Source organism: Marmota monax, unplaced genomic scaffold (assembly GCF_021218885.2).
Source record: "Marmota monax isolate L192 unplaced genomic scaffold, Marmota_monax_Labrador192_F-V1.1 WCK01_AAM20220418_F8-fsc00449, whole genome shotgun sequence".
Classification (NCBI taxonomy): Eukaryota; Metazoa; Chordata; class Mammalia; order Rodentia; family Sciuridae; genus Marmota; species Marmota monax.
Window position 1 is genome coordinate 488,343 of NW_026695239.1, and position 22,645 is coordinate 510,987.

General features: G+C 37.6%; 1 protein-coding gene across 1 annotated transcript in view; it reads right to left on the bottom strand.

The window, feature by feature from the left end:
- Positions 1-1,479: 1,479 nt before the first annotated feature.
- Positions 1,480-22,645, bottom strand: part of LOC124089803 (C-type lectin domain family 4 member A) — a 25,044-nt gene continuing 3,878 nt past the window's right edge. Inside the window, exons 3-6 of the mRNA XM_046440015.2 lie at positions 8,619-8,729; positions 6,531-6,682; positions 4,682-4,797; positions 1,480-3,987 (exon numbers count right to left, since the gene is read on the bottom strand). Coding sequence (XP_046295971.1) covers positions 3,840-3,987; positions 4,682-4,797; positions 6,531-6,682; positions 8,619-8,729 — 527 coding nt within the window. The 3' untranslated portion in view covers positions 1,480-3,839. The remainder of the gene's footprint in view (positions 3,988-4,681; positions 4,798-6,530; positions 6,683-8,618; positions 8,730-22,645) is intronic.

The window sequence follows — 22,645 nt, forward strand, 5'->3', positions numbered from 1 at the left end:
TGTGAGGCACAGGGTTCAATCCTCAATACCACATAATAATAAATAAGATAAAGGTATTGTGTCCATCTACAACTAAAAACAAATTTTTAAATTAAAAAAAGGATTTTGACTGCTTTTACATAAAGAACTGATAAATGTTTGAAGAGACAGATATGTTTAACTTGATTTCAACACTATACTATGCATACATTTGTTGAAACTTTACATAGTACCCCATAATATGCACAATTTAATGATTTATGTATCAGTTAAACATAAACTGAGTTTAAATTTTTAAAATAAAAATTTCTGATGGTGGAATGTGATAGACAACATCATCCAAAGTACATGTATGAAGACATGAATTGGTGTCAACATACTTTATATACAACCAGAGATATGAAAAATTGTGCTGTGTACATGTAATAAGTATTATAATGCATTCTGCTGTCATTTATTTTTTTTTTTTTGAAAATCAATAAAAAAAGAAAATTTCTGCTTATTTCATCTTTTATGGAACTTGTGATTGTGGTTTTAGGGAGCCAATAACTAATACCCCTCTCTTCCCTTGTCCCTACCCTAAATAGATGTATGCATATGACAGACCTCACAGCATGAACTTCATTATTGACAAAAGCTAGAATGTAGGATTTGGCTTAAATTTCCAAACTCAATAAATTTTTTAACATTTTACCCAAACAGTGATGGACAACACTTTACCACTCCTGCAGACACACTCATTTTCTCTTTCAATCAATACTTATTGAGTGATGACTTGTGGCCAGATAATCAGTTATATCTGAGGACTCAACAATAAACAAATCAAAGTCACTGCACTAAGGAGTTTACATTGTAATTCATAGGGAGAAGACATTTTAAAAATTAGACACCACAGCACACATATTAATGGACAAGATCCACAACACTGTCAATTCAAAATGCTGGCAAGGAAAGGTAACAATAGGAACACTTTGATTCATGGCTGGTCAAATGCAAAATGATAGCCACTTTGGAAGACAGTTATTAGTCTTAACACCCAAGTCAATAAGAGTGTTCCTAGGTGTTAACACATGAACAAAAAAACATGTCCACACAAAAACCCCCACAAGAGGCCAAATAAAACTTCATTCCTAAGTGTCAAACATTAGAAGCAATCAACAGGTACTTCAATGGATGAATAAAAAAACTGTGGTAGAATATTTTCTGCAATAAAAAGAAATGACAACAGGCCATAAAATAAAATGGAGGAATCATAAATGCACATTACTAATGATAAGAAGACATTGGAAAAATCTGTGTAGGATCCAACTTATGACAATCTGTAAAAGACAAAAGCATAAAAATCAGAAAATTCCAGGAGTTATCAGGAAGAAAAGGATAGTAACTAAAAGACAGAGAAATTTTAGGGCAGTAATACTATTCTCTATAATACTGTGGTGTGAATACATTCCATTCCTATACACATTTCTAAGAAAAATAAATGCAGAGTTACACAAAAAGGCATGTGAAAGAATAAGCTTTATTCAGAATAGATAAGATATAGAAATAGCAAATCAGATAAACAGATCATGTTATAGATCATTCTACAGTGAAACACAATTCCATAAAAAATTGAATCTACCAATGAAAAAATACAAAAAACTTAGGAGAATCTTACAAACATATTGAGATAAAGAAAGTAAAAAGAAAAAGCAAACTTTGTTATCTGTTTTATATGGAATTTGAAAAGCTGGAATCAGAACACTGCATTCATTTGGTCAGGACAGGGAACATTGGGCAGTGCTAGAAATCTTTATTGTAGATAATCATGGTGGTTACAGGTTTGCATACACCTGACAAAATCATGGAACTATACTCTGAAAGTGTGTGCCTTTTACTTATGTAAATGATAGCTCAATAAAATCTAGTCACTAAAAGTAATATATTTTCTTAAATCCATCAGGACTCAATCTAACAAATAATTAGAAATTTATTAGTCTTCACAATAAAAATTCACAGTAGGCTATGCTGTAAAAATAGTAGAATCAGTGACTCACAAAGAATTTAAATAACCAGGTTCTTCCCATGGCTCTACTCTGCCATCCATGGTGTTTCTATCATTTGAAGGCTACTTCCCCTCGTGGTTACAGTATGACTGTCAGTTGTGAACAGGATTCTTCATGTTCATTAGGAGAGGGAGATTCACTCCCTGATTCCTCTGAGAAGAGGAAGAAGCAATTTCTTAGCAGAACTAACAATTCATGCTATTCCTAAACCAACCACTAGTATGATTGTTGACTTGGATTAATCCATACTCACTCACAGCATCCCAAGTCACATAAGCTTCAAGAAGGAAAGTGTGACTTTAAACAATATTGAAATATTGTTTTTGAGGAAGAAGGGATGCATAGACAGCAAACATGAACCACAATCCTTAAAGCTGGTTCCTTATTTTAAAAATTCCATTTACAACATTTCTAAATTCTCCAAAGCACTTTATCCAAAGTTTTGTTACACAATATTTCATCAAACCTTTACACTGAAAAATTGTTTTAATACAGCTGAACTCTACCTCGTGATTTCTTCTGTACTTGAATCATTAAGCTCATCCTCTGCAACTGTGCACTACTGATGATGTCCAACATTTAGACAAAGAAAGAACTAATCTGCTTTAGTCAGCTTTTTTGCTACTGTGACCAAAATACCTGACAAAAAACAATTTTAGAGGAGGAAAAGTTCATCTGGGGCTCATGCTTTCAAAGGTCTCAGTCCATAGATGGCCAGTTCCCATAGCTCTGGGTCTGAAGTGAAAGAGACCATCAAAGCATAAAGTAGTAGAAGAGGAAAATGGCTCAGGACATACCCACCAGGAAGCAGAGACAGAGGAAAAAAAAAACAGAATCCTCCCACCACAACAAAATACCTACCTCAAAGGCACACTCTCAGTGACTCACCTCGTTCAGCCACACCCTACATGCCTACACTTACCATTTATTTAATCCCTATCAGGAAATTAATGCACTGATTGGGTAAAGGCTCTCATATCCCATCACGTCAACTCTAAACTTTCTTTCATTGTCACACATAAACTTTTGGGAGACACCTCATATCTAATCTTTAACATAATCCATGTTTCAGAATTAAAATTATCTGAATAAAATTTACATCCAAAGGGCTCTAGAGGGTTGTCAGTTGTCAGCAGATCTCCACCTTCAGAGAAATCGGCCAGCTTCAACATTATCATTTCTACAAAATGATAGTCACATGAAAGTAAAAGAATTCTCCCCAGTACTGAACATTCTACCCAAAACCTAGTGGCTTAAAACCATAACTACTGTATTACTTCTTACAATCCTTTTCAGTGATTAGCGCTCAGTATGATGGTTTCTGATTCTATATCACTCTTGAAACACAACCTCACATAAAACCTGTTCACACACATTGATGTAAAGATGCTCTAGAGAAAAATAAGTAAAAGACACACAACCACACTCATACAACACAAGGTAGAGTGAAGACTTCCAGCACTGGCTAGACGCAGGATTAAATATTTCACTCCTGTTCAATTACTCTCCTTACTGAGGCAATCAAAGGCATTTTGAGTAAATGTATCTTTTGAAAATTCTGTACCATCATTATGGTACAGAAATAATATGCAGTAAACTCATTGTACATAAAGTAAAAGTCCCCCACAATTATTGTATTAGGAGCTCTGTAGAAAGTAAACTGATAAATTCCATATGCAACACTTACATTTCTTCAAAAGTGGAATAGTTGACCACATACCTAAAAGTCTATGGAATGTCTTTCATAAAGAACGTATGAGCTATCTCTAGAATAATGAATGCAAACCCAAACACATGACCATGAAAAGTGTTGATTCATAAGTAGATCTTCATCATTTCACAAACTGATCGTTGAAGAATGTCACAATTTATATCATTCCAGCCCCATTGTAATGATGGAGAAGGATGATTTACTATAACACAACGCTCTCCACTGTGACTTGGCTCACCTGTATGCCAGAATCTGAAACAGAAAAAGGGGCTTTCTTATATGATGAAGAGAAGTCAACATGGTCCCATGAATCAATATGAGCTTTTTTTCCCTTTTTAATCGGAAGATTTTGAAGTCTGAAGAAATAGTTAAATCTCTAGATCTTCTACTTATTCCTGTTTCCTAGGTCAAATAATTTAATTTCTTAAATTCTCAGTTTGCCCATGTAAAAACAGAACCAGAGTAACAGCACTATATATTTCACAAAGAAGATATAAGGATCAAAGATGGGAGTATACTAATGTATTCAAATGCCTTTAAAGATTACATAAATATGAGATATTGTAATAGTATACAAATTTAGGATTTTTGCTTTATGAAAAATATTAAATCACAATAATCCATAATGATCTTTAAAAACATGAATTTTTATTACAGAAAATAAATTGAGTTTTTAAAAGCAAAGTAGAATCGACTTGGTTCTAAAGACTAGTGTTGGAAGACCTTAGCTGAACTATCTATACTCTCCAAACTCAATTGCTATAATAGGAAAAATAATGTGTGCCTCCTAGGGTTCTGTGATAATTTCATGAGGTAATAAAATTGATTAACTGTGTGTGCAACAGGACAAGAGTGAGCTGTTTTAGTTTCAGAACTGATGATAGAACACTCTAAACTTCCTACATGATCCAGGACCCTAGATTCCTTTATCTAATTCTGTACTCACGTGGCACTTTGGTTGTATGGGGTCTGATCAACCCATTGCCAGTGTCCTTGACCCTCTGGATCTGATAGCCCCATAAAATAAGCAGATTTTTTATCCATATTTTGAGTGAGGAAATCCTAAAGTAAAAGAAAAAGCAAAGTCATAGGCTCTAGATACTCAGCTTGAACTGAGTTGTTGTTGTTGTTGTTTTTATTTGCCAAATCATAGTATGTACTGATATTAATAAAACAGAATGAAGTCTATTCTCATGTATAAATATGATTTACTAATAAAAATATTCTTAAAAGAATTTTGGTGATTTATTTCTTATTTTAATTGTAAAATCTATCAGATGACATGATAATTTGATACATATACACAATGCATAATGATCAAATTGGCATAGTTAACATTTCCAGCTTTATATTTTTTTAAAGATTTTACTAACAATTAATAATTTTACATATTTAAAGGTACAGTGTGATTTTTCAACTGAACTCTTTATGGTCATAAAGAAATGAAACAAAAGGAGATGGTTCAGGAATAACCATATGGGATCTGCAGATCTCTGAGCACAAAAGGATAAAAGACATCATCTGTGAGCCTTAATTTTATTAAATATTAAAGTAATACCTATCTACAATCAGGATGAATTTCCATCTCAAATTCACTTTCCCTCTTTTCTTTTTTTTAATTATTTTTTTATTATTTATATGTGACAGCAGAATGCATTACAAATTCTTATTACACAGATAGAGCACAATTTTTTATATCTCTGGTTGTATACAATGTATATTTACACCAATTCATGTCTTTATACATGTACTTTGGATAACAATGCCCATCACATTCCACCATCATTTCTAACCCCATGACCTTCCCTTCTCCTCCCACCCCTCTGCCCTATCTAGAGTTCCTCTATTCTTCCCATGCTCTCCCTCCCTACCACTGTGAATCAGCCTCCTTATATCAGAGAAAATATTTGGCATTTGGTTTTTTGGGATTGGCTAACTTCACTTAGCATTATCTTATCTAACTCCATCCATTTACCTGCAAATGCCATGATTTTATTCTCTTTTATTGCTGAGTAATATTCCATTGTGGAGCCTAGCCTCCATCACAGGGCCGCCCCTTCCGAACAGCAGACTGCTGCAGAAGGTCAAGCTCAGTGATCCAGATCCACCCACACTTTCCCTCTTTTCTTCACTGAAGAACATTCTTCAAAGTTGTGCATGAGAAAATTCTTACGAATTTAATCATTTTCCTTTCATAACATCATGATTTTTTTTGTACCAGAAATTGAACCCAGGAATGCTTAACCACTGAGCAACATTCCCACCTTTTCTTATATTTCAATTAGGAACAGGGTCTTGCTAAATTGGTTAGGGCCTTGCTACACTGTAGGGGATTGCTTTGAACTTGAGATCCTCCTACCTGAGCCTCCCAAGCCCCATGGGATTACAAACATGCACCACAACACCCAGCACTTCACAGATTCTTAAAATTTCATTCCTGATTGCTGATTGTGAGTCTCTCAATTTAACTTTGCCCATTCAAGTTAATTCTCCTTTCTGTTTAGCAGTTGATAATTCAGAAAACAGTTTTATATTGAAATAACCAACTGCTGTTATAGGCAGAAACATTTCATCCTTTCACTAAACCCCCAGGTCTTACATGTTGAATGCCATAGTTTCCCTGGGGGTAGGTTAGTTATACTGAAGAAGGTACAAAGTGTGTAATATGAAGGCTGAGGGAGCCTCTCCTATCTGTCTTATGGAAAGTCTTCTGCCACAGCATCAATATCCCTTCTTAGCAAAGACAAGTACAAAAGTCAGACAGGCTCATGACTCCATTGTCTCTTAGAAAGTACCTGCTCTTCCTTGCTGTTGATCACCACCAGGTGAGCCTCCATTCTAGAGCAGTTCTCCTGACTTGCATTCCAAGAGTTTGCATCAGTAGAAAAAAAGTAGCAACTGGAACTAAATGACTTCCAATGCTCTGGGCAACAGCTCCAGACTTTTCCTTTATTGACAAGAAGGGCAAATAAGTGTGTTATATGAAAATGTATGTTTAAACTGTGTGTATTATTAAATTTACAAGCCTAAGGAAACAGCATGAAAGCAGCAGCTCCCATGTTCACCCAGATATAACAAGGAGACTCCTTTCCTCAAGTTCCAAGGAGCCGAATCTGCCTCCACCAGGCAGTAATGTGTCAGGGCCCCTTTCACCTGGTGGACTGGTATCAGGAAAAAAACCAGCTAAAATATAATGTTTAAATAAAACCCAGACTCCAAAACCTCAAAATGAAAGTATCCAGGTTTCAACAGAAAATAATTAATTATATCAAGAACCAAGAAGTTCTCAAATTTAGTAAAAAATGATAATCAATAGATACAGATAACAAAAATGTTAACATGATCTGACAATGATTTTAAAGTAACCATGATAAAAAATGCTTCAACAAGAAGATATAAACAATCTTGAAACAAAGAAAAAGCCCTAAGTAATTCAGTGAGTCCCTATCTCACAATTAAAAATAAAAAGGGTTGGAATGTGGCTCAGTGGTTTAGTGCCCCTGGGTTCAATCCCTGTAAACCCCCCCCCAAAAAAGAAACAAATAAAGGAAAAAATAGACTAAACAAAAAAATAGAACATGTAAAAAAATGGATATTGTATCATTGAAAAATATAATGACCTTTTAAAAGCTTAACAGACTTCCTTTGGCCTCAATCTGCCACTCCTTCCTCAATCTTTAGCCTGCAAGTTACCCAGATCAAATATTGGATTTATCAAGCCCCCAACATTGCATGAGCCAAGTTCCTAAAATAAATATCCATATTCATATTGCTTCTGTTCTTCTGGAGAGCTCTAACTAACACTCCACCCTAATAAACAGAAAGCATGACTCCTCCACCCTAAATAAAATATTATCTACACACAGCAACCTCCTGGTAAACTCTATAGTCTGGGAATAGGAGAGGGAATACATTTACAATGGAGAAATCTAACACTACCTCGGGTAATCAACTTTGGCATCAACAGTCAAAAACTACTTTGATAATGCAAACAATTAAAATGATGTGATGAAAATAGCATTTGACATCTGTAAGCCTCCTCCCAAAAAGAAATAATCCCCATATAATCATTAGGAAAACTTCAACTTTTAATAAGGAACAACCTATAATATATAGAATAGTGTTTCCCAAAATTGTTAAGAGTCATCAAAAACAAGGAAGGTCTGAAAAACTATCACAGCAAAGAGGAACCTAAAGAGAGATAACAACTAAATGTAATGTGGGGGACTGCATGGGACTCCAGTGCAGCAAAAGTACAATACTTGAAAATTTAGAAAATCAAGAATTTGGGGGTAGAGAGGTGGCTAAGTGATAAATACTTGCCTAGATGTGTGAATTCCTAAGATTAATTCCTAGTACCAAAGGGGGAAAAATCATGAATTTAGTAATAAAAACATCAATATTGGTTCATTTGTCATAACAAATGTCCTTACTTAGGTTAATAATAAAGGGCACTGTGTGTGCAAGGGGGGGATTAAAATAGAATCTTTTAATATTATCTGCTCAATTTTTCTGTAAATATAAAGATGTTTTAAAATAGCCTATTTTAATGTAAAATATTCACATTCACAATAATATATTCATCATCATTTTTATCAAATTGTTATAATTGACATATGAGAAAAAGAGTAGCCTTGCACAGAAACCTCAGAAAGAAGCACCGGCTGAAGAAATGCAATAGCAATATATCCTTTTTTACAATCAAGCATTGCATAGAAAACTTTAAATGTATAAGAATTTCAGGTGTTATGTATTGTACACTTGTAGCTTACAATGATTGTGAGACTACTCTTTTTAGTGTGATCTATCTGGAAATCATAAATACTGATTTGGGATCCTTAATACTATAGTCAGCAACTGAACTCTAGGCACATTAAATTTACCTTCCATGGTTGAATTGTTTCTTACACACTTTAAATTTGTGTGAATCGAGGTCTTCATAGAAACTTTATAGTTCTTTTCTTCAAGTAGCTGAGAATATTTGTTAAAGATAACTGAAAAATAGAATAAAAACCAATCATTTTCCTGGTAGCATTAGGTCATTGCTCTTTCATTAAAGTTTTTTTTTTAGTTGTAGATGGACACAATACCTCTATTTGCCTTATTTATTTTTATGTGGTACTGAGGATCGAACCCAGCACTTCAAACATGCAAGGCAAGCACTCTACCACTGAGCCATGCCCCAACCTAGGTCATTGCCCTTTACTGTTGCTTTCTTGCATTTGACACAGAAACAAAATCTACAAATGTCTTATTACCTAATTGGACACAGCCTGACAGGAAAACTTTCCCCATGACCCCACAGTCAACAGGCCTAATCCTACTGTTTTTGAAATATTAGATAGCTCCAGGAAGAGCTAAAAGATGAGGAGTTAGAAGAGGACATGACAGTTCCATCATAATGGGATCTAAAGGAACTTATCCACAGTCTCCTTCAATACTTAACATAAAATGCAAATGAAGGCCAAATCTGTGGGAAGGGAGTGGAGGTCAAATAAATGCATTTGAGAATTTTCACACAATAGACTTAAAGGTAAGAACCATAGGATCATCTCAATAGACACAGAAAAAGCATTTGACAAAATACAGCACCCCTTCATGTTCAAAACACTAGAAAAACTAGGGATAACAGGAACATACCTCAACGTTGTAAAGGCCATCTACCCTAAGCCCCAGGCCAATATCATTCTAAATGGAGAAAAATGAAAACACCCCCTCTAAAAACTGGAACAAGACAGAGATGCCCTCTTTAACCACTTCTATTTAACATAGTTCTTGAAGCACGGGCCAGAGCAATTAGACAGATGAAAAAAATTAAAGGGATACACATAGAAAAGAAGAACTCAAATTAGCACTATTTACCAATGATATGATTCTATACCTAGAAGACCCAAAAAATTCCACCAGAAAACTTCTAGAACTAGAAAATAAATTGAGCAAATTAGTAGGATACAAAATCAACGCCCATAAATCAAAGGCATTTCTGTATATCAGTGACAAATCCTCTGAAAGGGAAATGAGAAAACTACCCCATTTACAATAGCCTCAAAAAAAAATACTTGGGAATCAACCTAACAAAAGAAGTGAAAGACCTCTACAATGAAAACTACAGAATGCTAAATATCAAAATTAAAGAAGACCTTAGAAGATGATAAGATCTCCCTTGTTCTTGGATAGGCAGAATTAATATTGTCAAAATGACCATACTACCAAAAGCACTATATGTATTTAACGCAATTCCAATCAAAATCCCAATGGCATTCCTCACAGAAATAAAAAAAAAGGCAGTCATGAAATTCATCTGGAAAAATAAGAGACCCAGAATATCTAAAGCAATCCTTAGCAAGAAGAGTGAAGCAGGTAGCATCACTATGCCAGATCTTAAACTATACTACAGAGCAATAGTAACAAAAACAGCATGGTATTGACACTAAAACAGACTGGTAGACCAATGGTACAGAACAGAGGACACAGAGACTAACCCACATAATTACAGTTATCTTATATTAGACAAAGGCGCCAAAAACATACATTGAAGAAAATATAGCCTCTTCAATAAATGGTGCTGGGAAAACTGGAAATCCACATGCAACAAAATGAAATTAAACCCCTATCTCTCACCATATACAAAACTCAACTCAAAGTGGATCAAGGACCTAGAATTAAACCAGAGACCCTGTGTCTAGTAGAAGAAATAGTAGGCCCAAATCTACATCATATCAGATTAGGCCCCTACTTTCTTAACAAGACTTCTATAGTACAAGAACTAAAATCAAGACTTAATAAATGGGATGGATCCAAACTAAAAAGCTTCTTCTCAGCAAAAGAAACAATCTGTGAGGTGAATAGAGAACCTACAGCTTGAGAGCAAATTTTTACCCCTCACACATCAGATAGAGCACTAATCTCTAGGGTATATAGAGAACTCAAAAAGCTAAACACCAAAAAAACAAATAACCCAATCAATAAATAAGCCACGGAACTGAACAGACATTTCTCAGAAGAGGATATATAATCAATCAACAAATATACGAAAAAATATTCAACATCTCTAGCAATTAGAGAAATGCAAATCAAAACTATCCTAAGATTTCTTCTCACTCCAGTCAGAATGGCAGCTATTAAGAATGCAAACAACAATAAGCGTTGGCGAGGATATGGGGGAAAAGACACACTCATACATTGCTGGTGGGACTGCAAATGGTATAGCCAATATGGAAAGCAGTATGGAGATTCCTTAGAAAAATGGGAATGGAACCACCTTTTGACCCAGCTATCCCACTCCTGGGTCTATACACACAATACTTAAAAACAGCATACTACAGGGACACAGCCACATCAATGTTTATAGCAGCACAATTCACAATGACTAAACTGTGGAATCAACCTAGATGCCCATCAGTAGTTGAATGGATAAAGAAAACGTGGTATATATACACAATGGAATATTACTTAGCAATGAAAGAAAATAAAATCCTGGCATTTGCAGGCAAATGGATGGAGTTGGAGAATATAATGCTAAGTGAAGTTAGCCAATCCCAAAAAACCAAATGCAGAACGTTTTCTCTGATATAAGGAGACTGATACATAGAAGGTTGGGAGGAGGAGCATGAGAAAATTAGACAAACTCTGGATAGGGCAAAGGTGAGGGTAGAAGAAGGAGGGGGCAAAGGGATAAAAAAAAAAGATGATGGAATGAGATAGATATCACACTACCCTAAGTATGTGTATGAAGAAGACACGAATGGTGTGAATATACTTTGTATATAAGCAGAGATATGAAAAATTGTGCTCTATATATGTAATATGAGTTGTAATGCATTCTGCTGTCATATATAAAAAAATTTTAAAAAGCAACATATCACACAGAACAAGGGAAAAATATTGAGTCAAGAAATAAAAACAATTTTTTAAAAAAATGTCATAGCCTGGGACTTTAGGAGAAGGAGGAATTTGCTAATTCTAAGCATTTCTAAATGGCTTACCTTAAAGAACAGAAAAATGTTTTTTAGAAACTTCAAGATTAATCAAAAGGATGTTGTTCTCTTTCTCTTTTGTCCTTTAACTCTCCCCATCACAAAGGATTCTAACTCCTAAGTGCAAATGTCTCTGTCAAATTAAAACTCACCTCACTCCCTAGGAGTTGAATTTTCTCTTTCCCCCTACCCCTGTTTTTTCCTTGACCCACCTCATTCTGACTTTGGCTTTTACAATTTCACTAAACCCATCCTCGAAATGGGTCATCAGTAACATCCTATGACCACTTATTAATCATCTTTCAAATGGACTTGCAATTCTTCACCACAGTTCTCTCTCTCCTTAACTTTTTAGGACAGCGTTCTTTCCCGTTTCTGCCTCATATTTCTTACTGTTGCTTCTTCTCTTTTATAAGCTCCTCTTCCTTCATCCAACTATTAAAATATAGTGTTCTCCAGAGTTTCATCCCTTTCCCTACTTCTCATACTAAGTTTTCTTTCAGAGTGATATCATACATTCCCTGGTGTTACCAGCCGCCTGAATAAATTCCAAAACTCAAACCTCCTAAAATACAGACAAATGTTCCTCCTACTAAATAATTACATTTGAGGTTCAGGAGAACCTCAAATGTTCAAAATTTAAATCATCATCTTCCAAACAAACCTGCTACTCATCCTATATTGTCTACCTTTTTGAATGACTTCATTATTGCTGAGTTTACTAGGTCAAAATATTAGAGTCACACTTAACTTCCCTGGGTCCCTTAATCATCAGATCTAAATATGCATCAAGTGTTGGCTTCCTTGATTATATCTCCTTTATCATTCAAAACTACCTCCTCTCTCCGCTGGCTTATCTCGCTTCACGTTAAGTTTGTGAGACCCGATTCAGCCATAGAACAGGTAATTTCAGGCTGCAATTCGCCTGCGGCTTGCAGACAGATTGCTAGGGTTCAGCGCCTGGGGGCTTCTTAAAATCTGATCTTATCGGAGTGAACACGGAGCGCGGGGCGGCCGAGTCCCGGCTCCCGGAACCGTCCCGGAACCGCCCTGGCTCCGGGCTGCGGAGCCTGCGGAGGCTGCTTCTTGGACCCTGCTAATATCAGAGCAAACACGAAACACCAAGAAGCCGAATTCCAGCTCCCGGAACTGAGCCCGCGGGGACTGCTTCTTGGAGCTTACACTTATAGGAGCTTACACCGAGCACAGAGCGGCCGAGTTCCGGCTCCCGGAACCGTCCCGGAACCGCCCTGGCTCAGGGCTGCGGAGCCCGCGGAGGCTGCTTCTTGGACCCTGCTACTATCAGAGCATACACCAAACACTAAGCGGCCGAATTCCGGCTCCCGGAACTGAGCCCGCGGGGGCTGCTTCTTGGAGCCTACACTTATAGGAGCTTACACCGAGCACGGAGCGGCCGAGTTCCGGCTCCCGGAACTTCCCTGGACCGGGGCTAGGAGCCCGCGGAAACTGTGTCTCGGTCCGGGTCCTGCTGAGGGCAGGTCAGGACTCACCCATTGCTTGGGTTGCCTGGCAAGGGGAACGAAATGCTGCCATTCGCATAGGATACCAACATGGCAGAGATCTGATGTCAGCAGAAAGCGGTGGAGGAGAGATCTTCATCAATACCAGCGGTGACATAAGCAGTTGGTCTCCTGGTAAGGGGGGTGAGGCTCAGTCACCCGAGTCTCCTCAATTTGTCCTCGAGCCAGAGGGAAGGAGCCGGGCCACCGCCAGCCCCCGGAGCAGGCCCAGCGGCTCGCCAGCGTGGTGACCGCGTGACCCCAATTGGAGAGGGGGCGGAGCGGAGCCGCCACCCACACCCGCCAGGTGGGCAGACCCACGACCCAGTAGTACATGGGCGTGGTAGGAGGGGCAGGGCAGAGCCGCCCTTCGCGCTTGCAAGGTAAACAGACCTGTGAGAGCCTGGCGGGTCAGGCCCAGTGGCCTGCCAGTGTGGTACACACGTCACCCCAACTCGAGTAGGGGCAGAGCAGATCCTTATCCCACGCCCGGATCAGGCCCTGCCGGTGTGGTGGTCACGTGACCCCAATTGGAGTGGGGGTGGAGCGGAACCGCCACCCGTGCCCGCAGGGTGAGCAGACCAGTGATCAACCTGCAGATCAGGCCCAGGGGTCCGCAGGCGTGGTAGGAGGGGCAGGGCAGATCCGCCGCCCGCGCCTTCAAGGTAGGCAGACCTACAACAGACCGGCGGATCAGGCCCAGGAGCCTGCCGGCGGGGTACAAACACCACCCTAATTGGAGTAGTGACAGAGCAGAGTCGCCTCCCTTGCCAGAAACAGACCCAGCATCCTGCAGGCGGGGTAATCACGACACCCCAATTGGAGTAGGGGCAAAGCAGAGCCTCCACTCGTGCCCGAAAGGTGGGCAGATCTGCGACCGACCAGCAGGACAGGCCCAGTGGCCTGCTGGTACGACAGACACGTCACCCCAATTGGAGTAGGGGCAGAACAGAGCCGCCACCAGCTCCCAGAACAGGCCCAGTGACCTGCCGGCGTGGTAGCCACGACACCCCAATTGGAATAAGGAGAGAGCAGAGCCGCCGCCCGCACCTGCAGGAAAGATACGCAAGCAGTATGAAAAGACAAGGAAAGAAAGGACCACAAGCAATGCAGGTCAACGCAACTTTAGAAGAGGTAACAGCTGCAGCAGATGGAATGTCAGATAAAGAATTCAGGATATACATGCTTCAGATGATCTGGAGTATCAAGGAAGACATTAAACAGCAAAATCAGACAATGAAAGATCACTTAGACAACGAATTACGCAAACAAATCCAGGAAGCAAAGGATCAACTATACAGGGAGATAGAGGTTATAAAAAACAAGCAATCAGAAATCCTAGAAATGCAGGAAGCAATAAACCAACTTAAAAACTCAATGGAGAATACTACCAACAGAGTAGAACACTTAGAAGATAGAACATCAGACAATGAAGACAAAGTATTTCAACTGGAAAAGAACATAGACAGCTCAGCAAGACTGTTAAGAAACCATGAGCAGAACATCCAAGAAATATGGGATAACATTAAGAGACCAAACTTAAGAGTCATTGGGATACAGGAAGGTACAGAGCTCCAAACCAAAGGAATGAGCAGTCTATTCAATGAAATAATACAAGAAAACTTCCCAGACTTGAAGAATGAGACAGAATCCCAAATCCTAGAAGCCTACAGGACGCCGAATGTGCAAAATCATAAGAGATCCACACCTAGACACATTATAATGAAGATGCCCAACATACAGAATAAGGAGAGAATTTTAAAAGCTACAAGAGAAAGGAAGCAGATTACATTTAGGGGCAAGCCAATCAGGATAACAGCTGATCTTTCAACACAGACTCTGAAAGCTAGAAGATCCTGGAATAACATATTTCAAACACTGAAAGAAAATGGGTTCCAACCAAGAATTGTGTATCCAGCGAAATTAAGCTTCAGGATGGAGAATGAAATTAAAACCTTCCACGATAAACAAAAGTTTAAAGAATTCGCAGCTAGAAAACCATCTCTTCAAAACATCCTAGCCAAAGTATTACAGGAAGAGGAAATGGAAAATAACAATGAAAACCAACAGTGGGAGGTAGGACAGTAAAGGGGGGGGGGAAACAATCAAAGAGGAAAACAAACAATGTTTAGTAACAGAAATAAACAAATATGGCTGGAAGAACAACCCATATCTCAATAATAACCCTAAATGTTAATGGCTTAAACTCACCAATTAAGAGACACAGGCTAGTAGAATGGATCACAAAACAAGACCCAACAATATGCTGCCTACAGGAGACGCATTTGATAGGAAAAGACATACATAGGCTGAAGGTGAAAGGTTGGGAAAAATCATATCACTCATATGGACTTCGGAAACAAGCAGGCGTGTCCATACTCATATCAAATAAAATAGATTTCAAGCCAAAGTTAATCAAAAGAGATAAAGAGGGACACTACATACTGCTTAAGGGAACCATACACCAACAAGACATAACAATCATAAATATTTATGCCCCAAACAATGGTGCAGCTATGTTCGTCAAACAAACTCTTCTCAAGTTCAAGAGTCTAATAGACCACCACACCATAATCATGGGAGACTTCAACACACCTCTCTCGCCACTGGACAGATCTTCCAAACAAAAGTTGAATAAGGAAACTATAGAACTCAATAACACTATTAATAACCTAGACCTAATTGACATATATAGAGTATACCACCCAACATCAAGCAGTTACACTTTTTTCTCAGCAGCACATGGATCCTTCTCAAAAATAGATCATATATTATGTCACAGGGCAACTCTTAGACAATATAAAGGAGTAGAGATATTACCATGCATCTTATCTGATCATAATGGAATGAAACTGAAAATCAACGATAAAAGAAGGAAGGAAAAAGCATACATCAATTGGAGAATGAACAATAGGTTACTGAATGATCAATGGGTTATAGAAGACATCAAGGAGGAAATTAAAAAATTCTTAGAGATAAATGAAAACACAGACACAACATATCGGAATCTGTGGGACACATTGAAAGCAGTTCTAAGAGGAAAATTCATTGCTTGGAGTTCATTCCTTAAAAAAAGAAAAAACCAACAAATAAATGATCTCATACTTCATCTCAAAATCCTTGAAAAAGAAGAGCAAAACAACAGCAAAAGAAGTAGAAGGCAAGAAATAATTAAAATCAGAGCTGAAATTAATGAAATCGAAACAAAAGAAACAATTGAAAAAATTGACAAAACTAAAAGTTGGTTCTTTGAAAAAATAAACAAAATCGACAGACCCTTAGCGATGCTAGTGAAGAGAAGAAGAGAGAGAACTCAAATTACTAGCATACGGGATGAAAAAGGCAATATCACAACAGACACTTCAGAAATACAGAAGATAATCAAAAACTATTTTGAATCCTTATACTCCAATAAATTAGAAGATAGTGAAGGCATAGATAAATTTCTTAAGTCATATGATCTGCCCAGATTGAGTCAGGAGGATATAGAAAACCTAAACAGACCAATATCAATTGAGGAGATAGAAGAAACCATCAAAAGACTACCAACTAAGAAAAGCCCAGGTCCCGATGGGTATACAGCAGAATTTTACAAAACCTTTAAAGAAGAACTAATACCAATACTTTTCAAGCTACTTCAGGAAATAGAAAAGGAGGGAGAACTTCCAAATTCATTCTATGAGGCCAACATCACCCTGATACCTAAACCAGACAAAGACACTTCAAAGAAAGAAAACTACAGACCAATATCTCTAATGAACCTAGATGCAAAAATCCTCAATAAAATTCTGGCGAATCGGATACAAAAACATATCAAAAAAATTGTACACCATGATCAAGTAGGATTCATCCCTGGGATGCAAGGCTGGTTCAATATACGGAAATCAATAAATGTTATTCACCACATCAATAGACTTAAAAATAAGAACCATATGATCATCTCGATAGATGCGGAAAAAGCATTTGACAAAGTACAGCATCCCTTTATGTTCAAAACTCTAGAAAAACTAGGGATAACAGGAACATACCTCAATATTGTAAAAGCAATCTATGCTAAGCCTCAGGCTAGCATTATTCTGAATGGAGAAAAACTGAAGGCATTCCCTCTAAAATCTGGAACAAGACAGGGATGCCCTCTCTCTCCACTTCTCTTCAACATAGTTCTCGAAACACTGGCCAGAGCAATTAGACAGACGAAAGAAATTAAAGGCATAAAAATAGGAAAAGAAGAAATTAAATTATCACTATTTGCAGATGATATGATTCTATATCTAGCAGACCCAAAAGGCTCTACAAAGAAACTATTAGAGCTAATAAATGAATTCAGCAAAGTGGCAGGATTTAAAATCAACACGCATAAATCAAAGGCATTCCTGTATATCAGTGACAAATCCTCTGAAATGGAAATGAGGACAACCACTCCATTCAAAATATCTTCAAAAAAAATAAAATACTTGGGAATCAACCTAACAAAAGAGGTGAAAGACTTATACAATGAAAACTACAGAACCCTAAAGAGAGAAATAGAAGAAGATCTTAGAAGATGGAAAAATATACCCTGTTCATGGATAGGCAGAACTAACATCATCAAAATGGCGATATTACCAAAAGTTCTCTATAGGTTTAATGCAATGCCAATCAAAATCCCAATGGCATTTCTTGTAGAAATAGAGAAAGCAATCATGAAATTCATATGGAAAAATAAAAGACCCAGAATAGCAAAAACAATGCTAAGCAAGAAGTGTGAATCAGGCGGTATAGCGATACCAGACTTCAAACTATACTACAGAGCAATAGTAACAAAAACAGCATGGTACTGGTACCAAAACAGGCGTGTGGACCAATGGTACAGAATAGAGGACACAGAAACCAATCCACAAAACTACAACTATCTTATATTTGATAAAGGGGCTAAAAGCATGCAATGGAGGAAGGATAGCATCTTCAACAAATGGTGCTGGGAAAACTGGAAATCCATATGCAACAAAATGAAACTGAATCCCTTTCTCTCGCCATGCACAAAAGTGAATTCAAAATGGATCAAGGAACTTGATATCAAATCAGAGACGCGCCGTCTGATAGAAGAAAAAGTTGGCTACGATCTACAGTCGGTGGGGTCGGGCTCCAAATTCCTCAATAGGACACCCATAGCACAAAAGTTAATAACTAGAATCAACAAATGGGACTTACTCAAACTAAGAAGTTTTTTCTCACCCAAAGAAACAATAAGAGAGGTAAATAGGGAGCCTACATCCTGGGAACAAATCTTTACTCCTCACACTTCAGATAGAGCCCTAATATCCAGAGTATACAAAGAACTCCAAAAATTAGACAATAAGAGAACAAACAACCCAATCAACAAATGGGCCAAGGACCTGAACAGACACTTCACAGAGGAGGACATACAGTCAATCAACAAGTACATGAAAAAATGCTCAACATCTCTAGCTGTCAGAGAAATGCAAATCAAAACCACCCTAAGATACCATCTCACTCCAGTAAGATTGGCAGCCATTAGGAAGTCAAACAACAACAAGTGCTGGCGAGAATGTGGGGAAAAGGGTACACTTGTACATTGCTGGTGGGACTGCAGATTGGTGCAGCCAATTTGGAAAGCAGTATGGAGATTTCTTGGAAAGCTGGGAATGGAGCCACCATTTGACCCAGCTATTCCCCTTCTTGGTCTATTCCCTAAAGACCTAAAAAGAGCATGCTACAGGGACACTGCTACATCGATGTTCATAGCAGCACAGTTCACAATAGCAAGACTGTGGAACCAACCTAGACGCCCTTCAATAGACGAATGGATAAAAAAAATGTGGCATTTATACACAATGGAGTATTACTCTGCATTAAAAAATGACAAAATCATAGAATTTACAGGGAAATGGATGGCATTAGAGCAGATTATGCTAAGTGAAGCTAGCCAATCCCTAAAAAACAAATGCCAAATGTCTTCTTTGATATAAGGAAAGTAACTAAGAACAGAGTAGGGACGAAGAACAGGAGAAGAAGATTAACATTTAACAGGGATGAGAGGTGGGAGGGAAAGGGAGAGAGAAGGTAAATTGCACGGTAATGGAAGGAGACCCTCAGGGTTATACCGTGGAGGGGGTAGAGAGAGAGGAGGGGAGGGGAGGGGAGAGGTGGGGAGGGGGGAGGGTGGATGATGGGAAAGGCAGCGGAGCACAACAGACACTAGTATGGCAATTTGTAAATCAATGGATGTGTAACTGATGTGAATCTGCAATCTGTGTATGGGGTGAAGGGGGGAGTTCATAACCCACTAGAATCAAAGTGTGGAATATGATATGTCAAGAAATTTGTAATGTTTTGAACAACCCACAATAAAAAATTAAAAAAAAAAAAAAAAAACTACCTCCTCTTTCTTCACTAACAGTTTCCTTGGATCAGGCTCTCAATGTGCATCAACAAGATTATCCATTGGCCTTCTAACTTATTTTTCTAACACCCATTGTCACAGTTTTGTAAAAACAAACTTTCCATAATTTTTCCATATCAAGTCCTTGTTCAGAATTTTTCAATGGCTTACCATGACTGTGACACACTGAATAAATGGCCTCAAAGTTCCACGCTCCCTGTATTCACACCCCATTGCACTGTGAATTTACAGTTTCTCCAATCAAGATATGGGGTCTGTTTCTCCACCACTTGAATATGAGCTGCCTTTAAGACTCCATTTGGCCAACAGAATGTGCAAAAGAAACTGCTAGTTCCAAATTGAGACTTCAACATGATTGGCTTCCTTTCACCCTCAGTCTTGGAAGTCAGTAAGTGATCATGTGAACAAACCCAGGCTAGTCTGATAAATGACAACAGAAATGTGGTGAAATTGCCTCTGTCATTCTACTTGACATCCTCTTTCTCCGTCTATGACTAGTATCTGACATAGTATGCATGAGTGAGTTCAGCTAGGACAGAGGAAACTCCCAACTGAAACCAGTCTAAATTGCCAAGCCTCAGAAGTGGAAGCTAAATATATAGCTCTTTTAACCCACTAAATTTTAGACTAATTTACTTTGTAAAATAATATTTAGGGGAAAAAATCCAAATTCTTTATAATGATACACAATACTCCATAATCTGTGTCCTGTTCATGTCTGCCCCTAATAACTTCATTTCAAAGTTCTTCAAGTAGCACTATATGTTCCAGTCATGTATGCTTATATTTCTCCAAATATATAATATGTCTATACCATTCTTGATATATACAGTTCTAGATGGCATCTCTTGCAGGAAGCTTACCTCAACCTCTTGTGCTCACTTCTTACCTACAGAACACTTCCCATGCAACGTTGCAAACACTGGTTCTTCTTTTTTTGGAGGTCTCAGTATGTTGCCCAGGCTGTCCTCAGTATCTTGAGTAGTTGGAATTACTATAAGTATGTGCCCCTGCACCCAGCAAGAACTGGTTCATTTCACTATTCAGTTTCTTGAGGACAGAATTTGTGACTCTTTCTAGACTCTCTAACATTGTGCCTAGCAAATAGTACAAGGCCATTACCACTTATTGAATGACCAAATTAATGAATAAAATATCTATCCAAAAGTAGGCTGAGTTTATGACTTAAAATCTTGATAAATTCTGAAAGCCAAGATATGCAAAAATCTATTTGCTAAGTTGGGTTTTAAATCTCACACAATCTTGGGCGGAACAGAAATAATTAGAAGATAATGTATTGGAGAACTCTTCTGGAATATTTCTTCCCATCTCCTTCTTGTCCATTACATACCCCAAAAATGTAAGTGTCTGTGAAGTCAAACAGGACTAGCTTTATAAGTGCTACTAAGGAAACATTCTGCCCTCACAGAGAGCCTAATACAGAGATGATGCCTCAAAGATTTTACTGTATTACACCAACATGTTTACCCACATATATTCTTCAAATTCTCTAATGAGAATGGATTCCATTATTTTTATAGGACAGTAACTAAATCCTAAAAAAGAACAAAATTTCCAATAGATACAACTGAATTTTATCTCCCCAGAGAAATTTTCTTGTTCAGCTATCTGGATAAACACAGTGTTAAATGTCAGTTCTAAGAGAAATCTTCATTTCATGTAAGGCAGACATTGATTATTGATTGAATTGCTATACTTACTGACAAAAGCAACAAAGAATAAGATTGCCAACAGCAGGAAAAGTATCAGCAATGATCCAAGAAGCAGCTTAGGAAAAGCGGGATTACTTTTGAGAGGAGTAGTGTTCTCTTTGGGAGCTGAAGAAGAAACCAAATAATTTTCATCAATAATAAATTCTGTCCTTGTTTCCTCTTCCTCATCTTCTTCTCCTTTTCTTTTTTTTTTATTGGTTGTTCAAAACATTATAAAGCTCTTGACATATCATATTTCATATATTAGATTCAAGTTGGTTATGAACTCCCAATTTTACCCCAAATACAGATTGCAGAATCACATCGGCTTCTTCTCCTTTTCTATATGTGACACACAATTACTAATAGTATAAGATTGTAAATAATTTAAAAATAAGAATAGGAATGAAACAATGATGATCACTGTAGAAATTTTATAAAATACATAAAAACACTATTTCCTACCATTGAGAATAACTGTTCTTAATATTTTAATATATATTCTTTCAGCCAGTTTTTTAAAATATTTTTAATTGTAGTTGGACACAATACATTTATTTTATTTTATGTGGTGCTGAGGATCAAACCCAGGGCCCAGCATGTGCTAGGCAAGTGCTCTACTACTGAGCCACAACCCCCAGCCTCTCAATCAGTTTTTAAAATATATATTCATATGTGCATTTTTGCCCAATTGACATATCATCAATCTTGATTTGTTAACAACCATTTTCTTTAACAATGCATCATGAATATTTTTTCAAATCTCCATATTTCTTCATTTACTGTGGTTGTACAGTATTTCATTGTATATTTAAATGATCTTCCAGATTGTTTCCAACTTTACTTTAAAAATATATGCTGCAGCAGATAAATCTTTAAAAACTATTCACATTTTTAGGAGATCAGTCTTTCTTGTTGCCACCTCATAGTTAGAAACCATTTTCAGGTCTGGGAATGAAGCGCAGTAGGAGAGCACTTGCCCACCATTTATGAGCGCCTCAGCACTGGGTGATTTCAGTTTGGTGGGAAAAAAAAATATATATATATATATATATACGTATATACATATATATATACACATACACACACACACACATAATACATACATACAAATATACTCCTACACACATGGCAGTATATTTATATGTGGAAGAATATACAATAAAATACAAACACTGTCCTAAATAGTACCAGTAAGGAAAGTATCATAAATCTTTTCTTTGCCACTTTACAACTCCTCAACCTCTTAATGCTTATCTACAGGCAACAAAATATCAGGGATTCCAGGGTTTCCCAGAC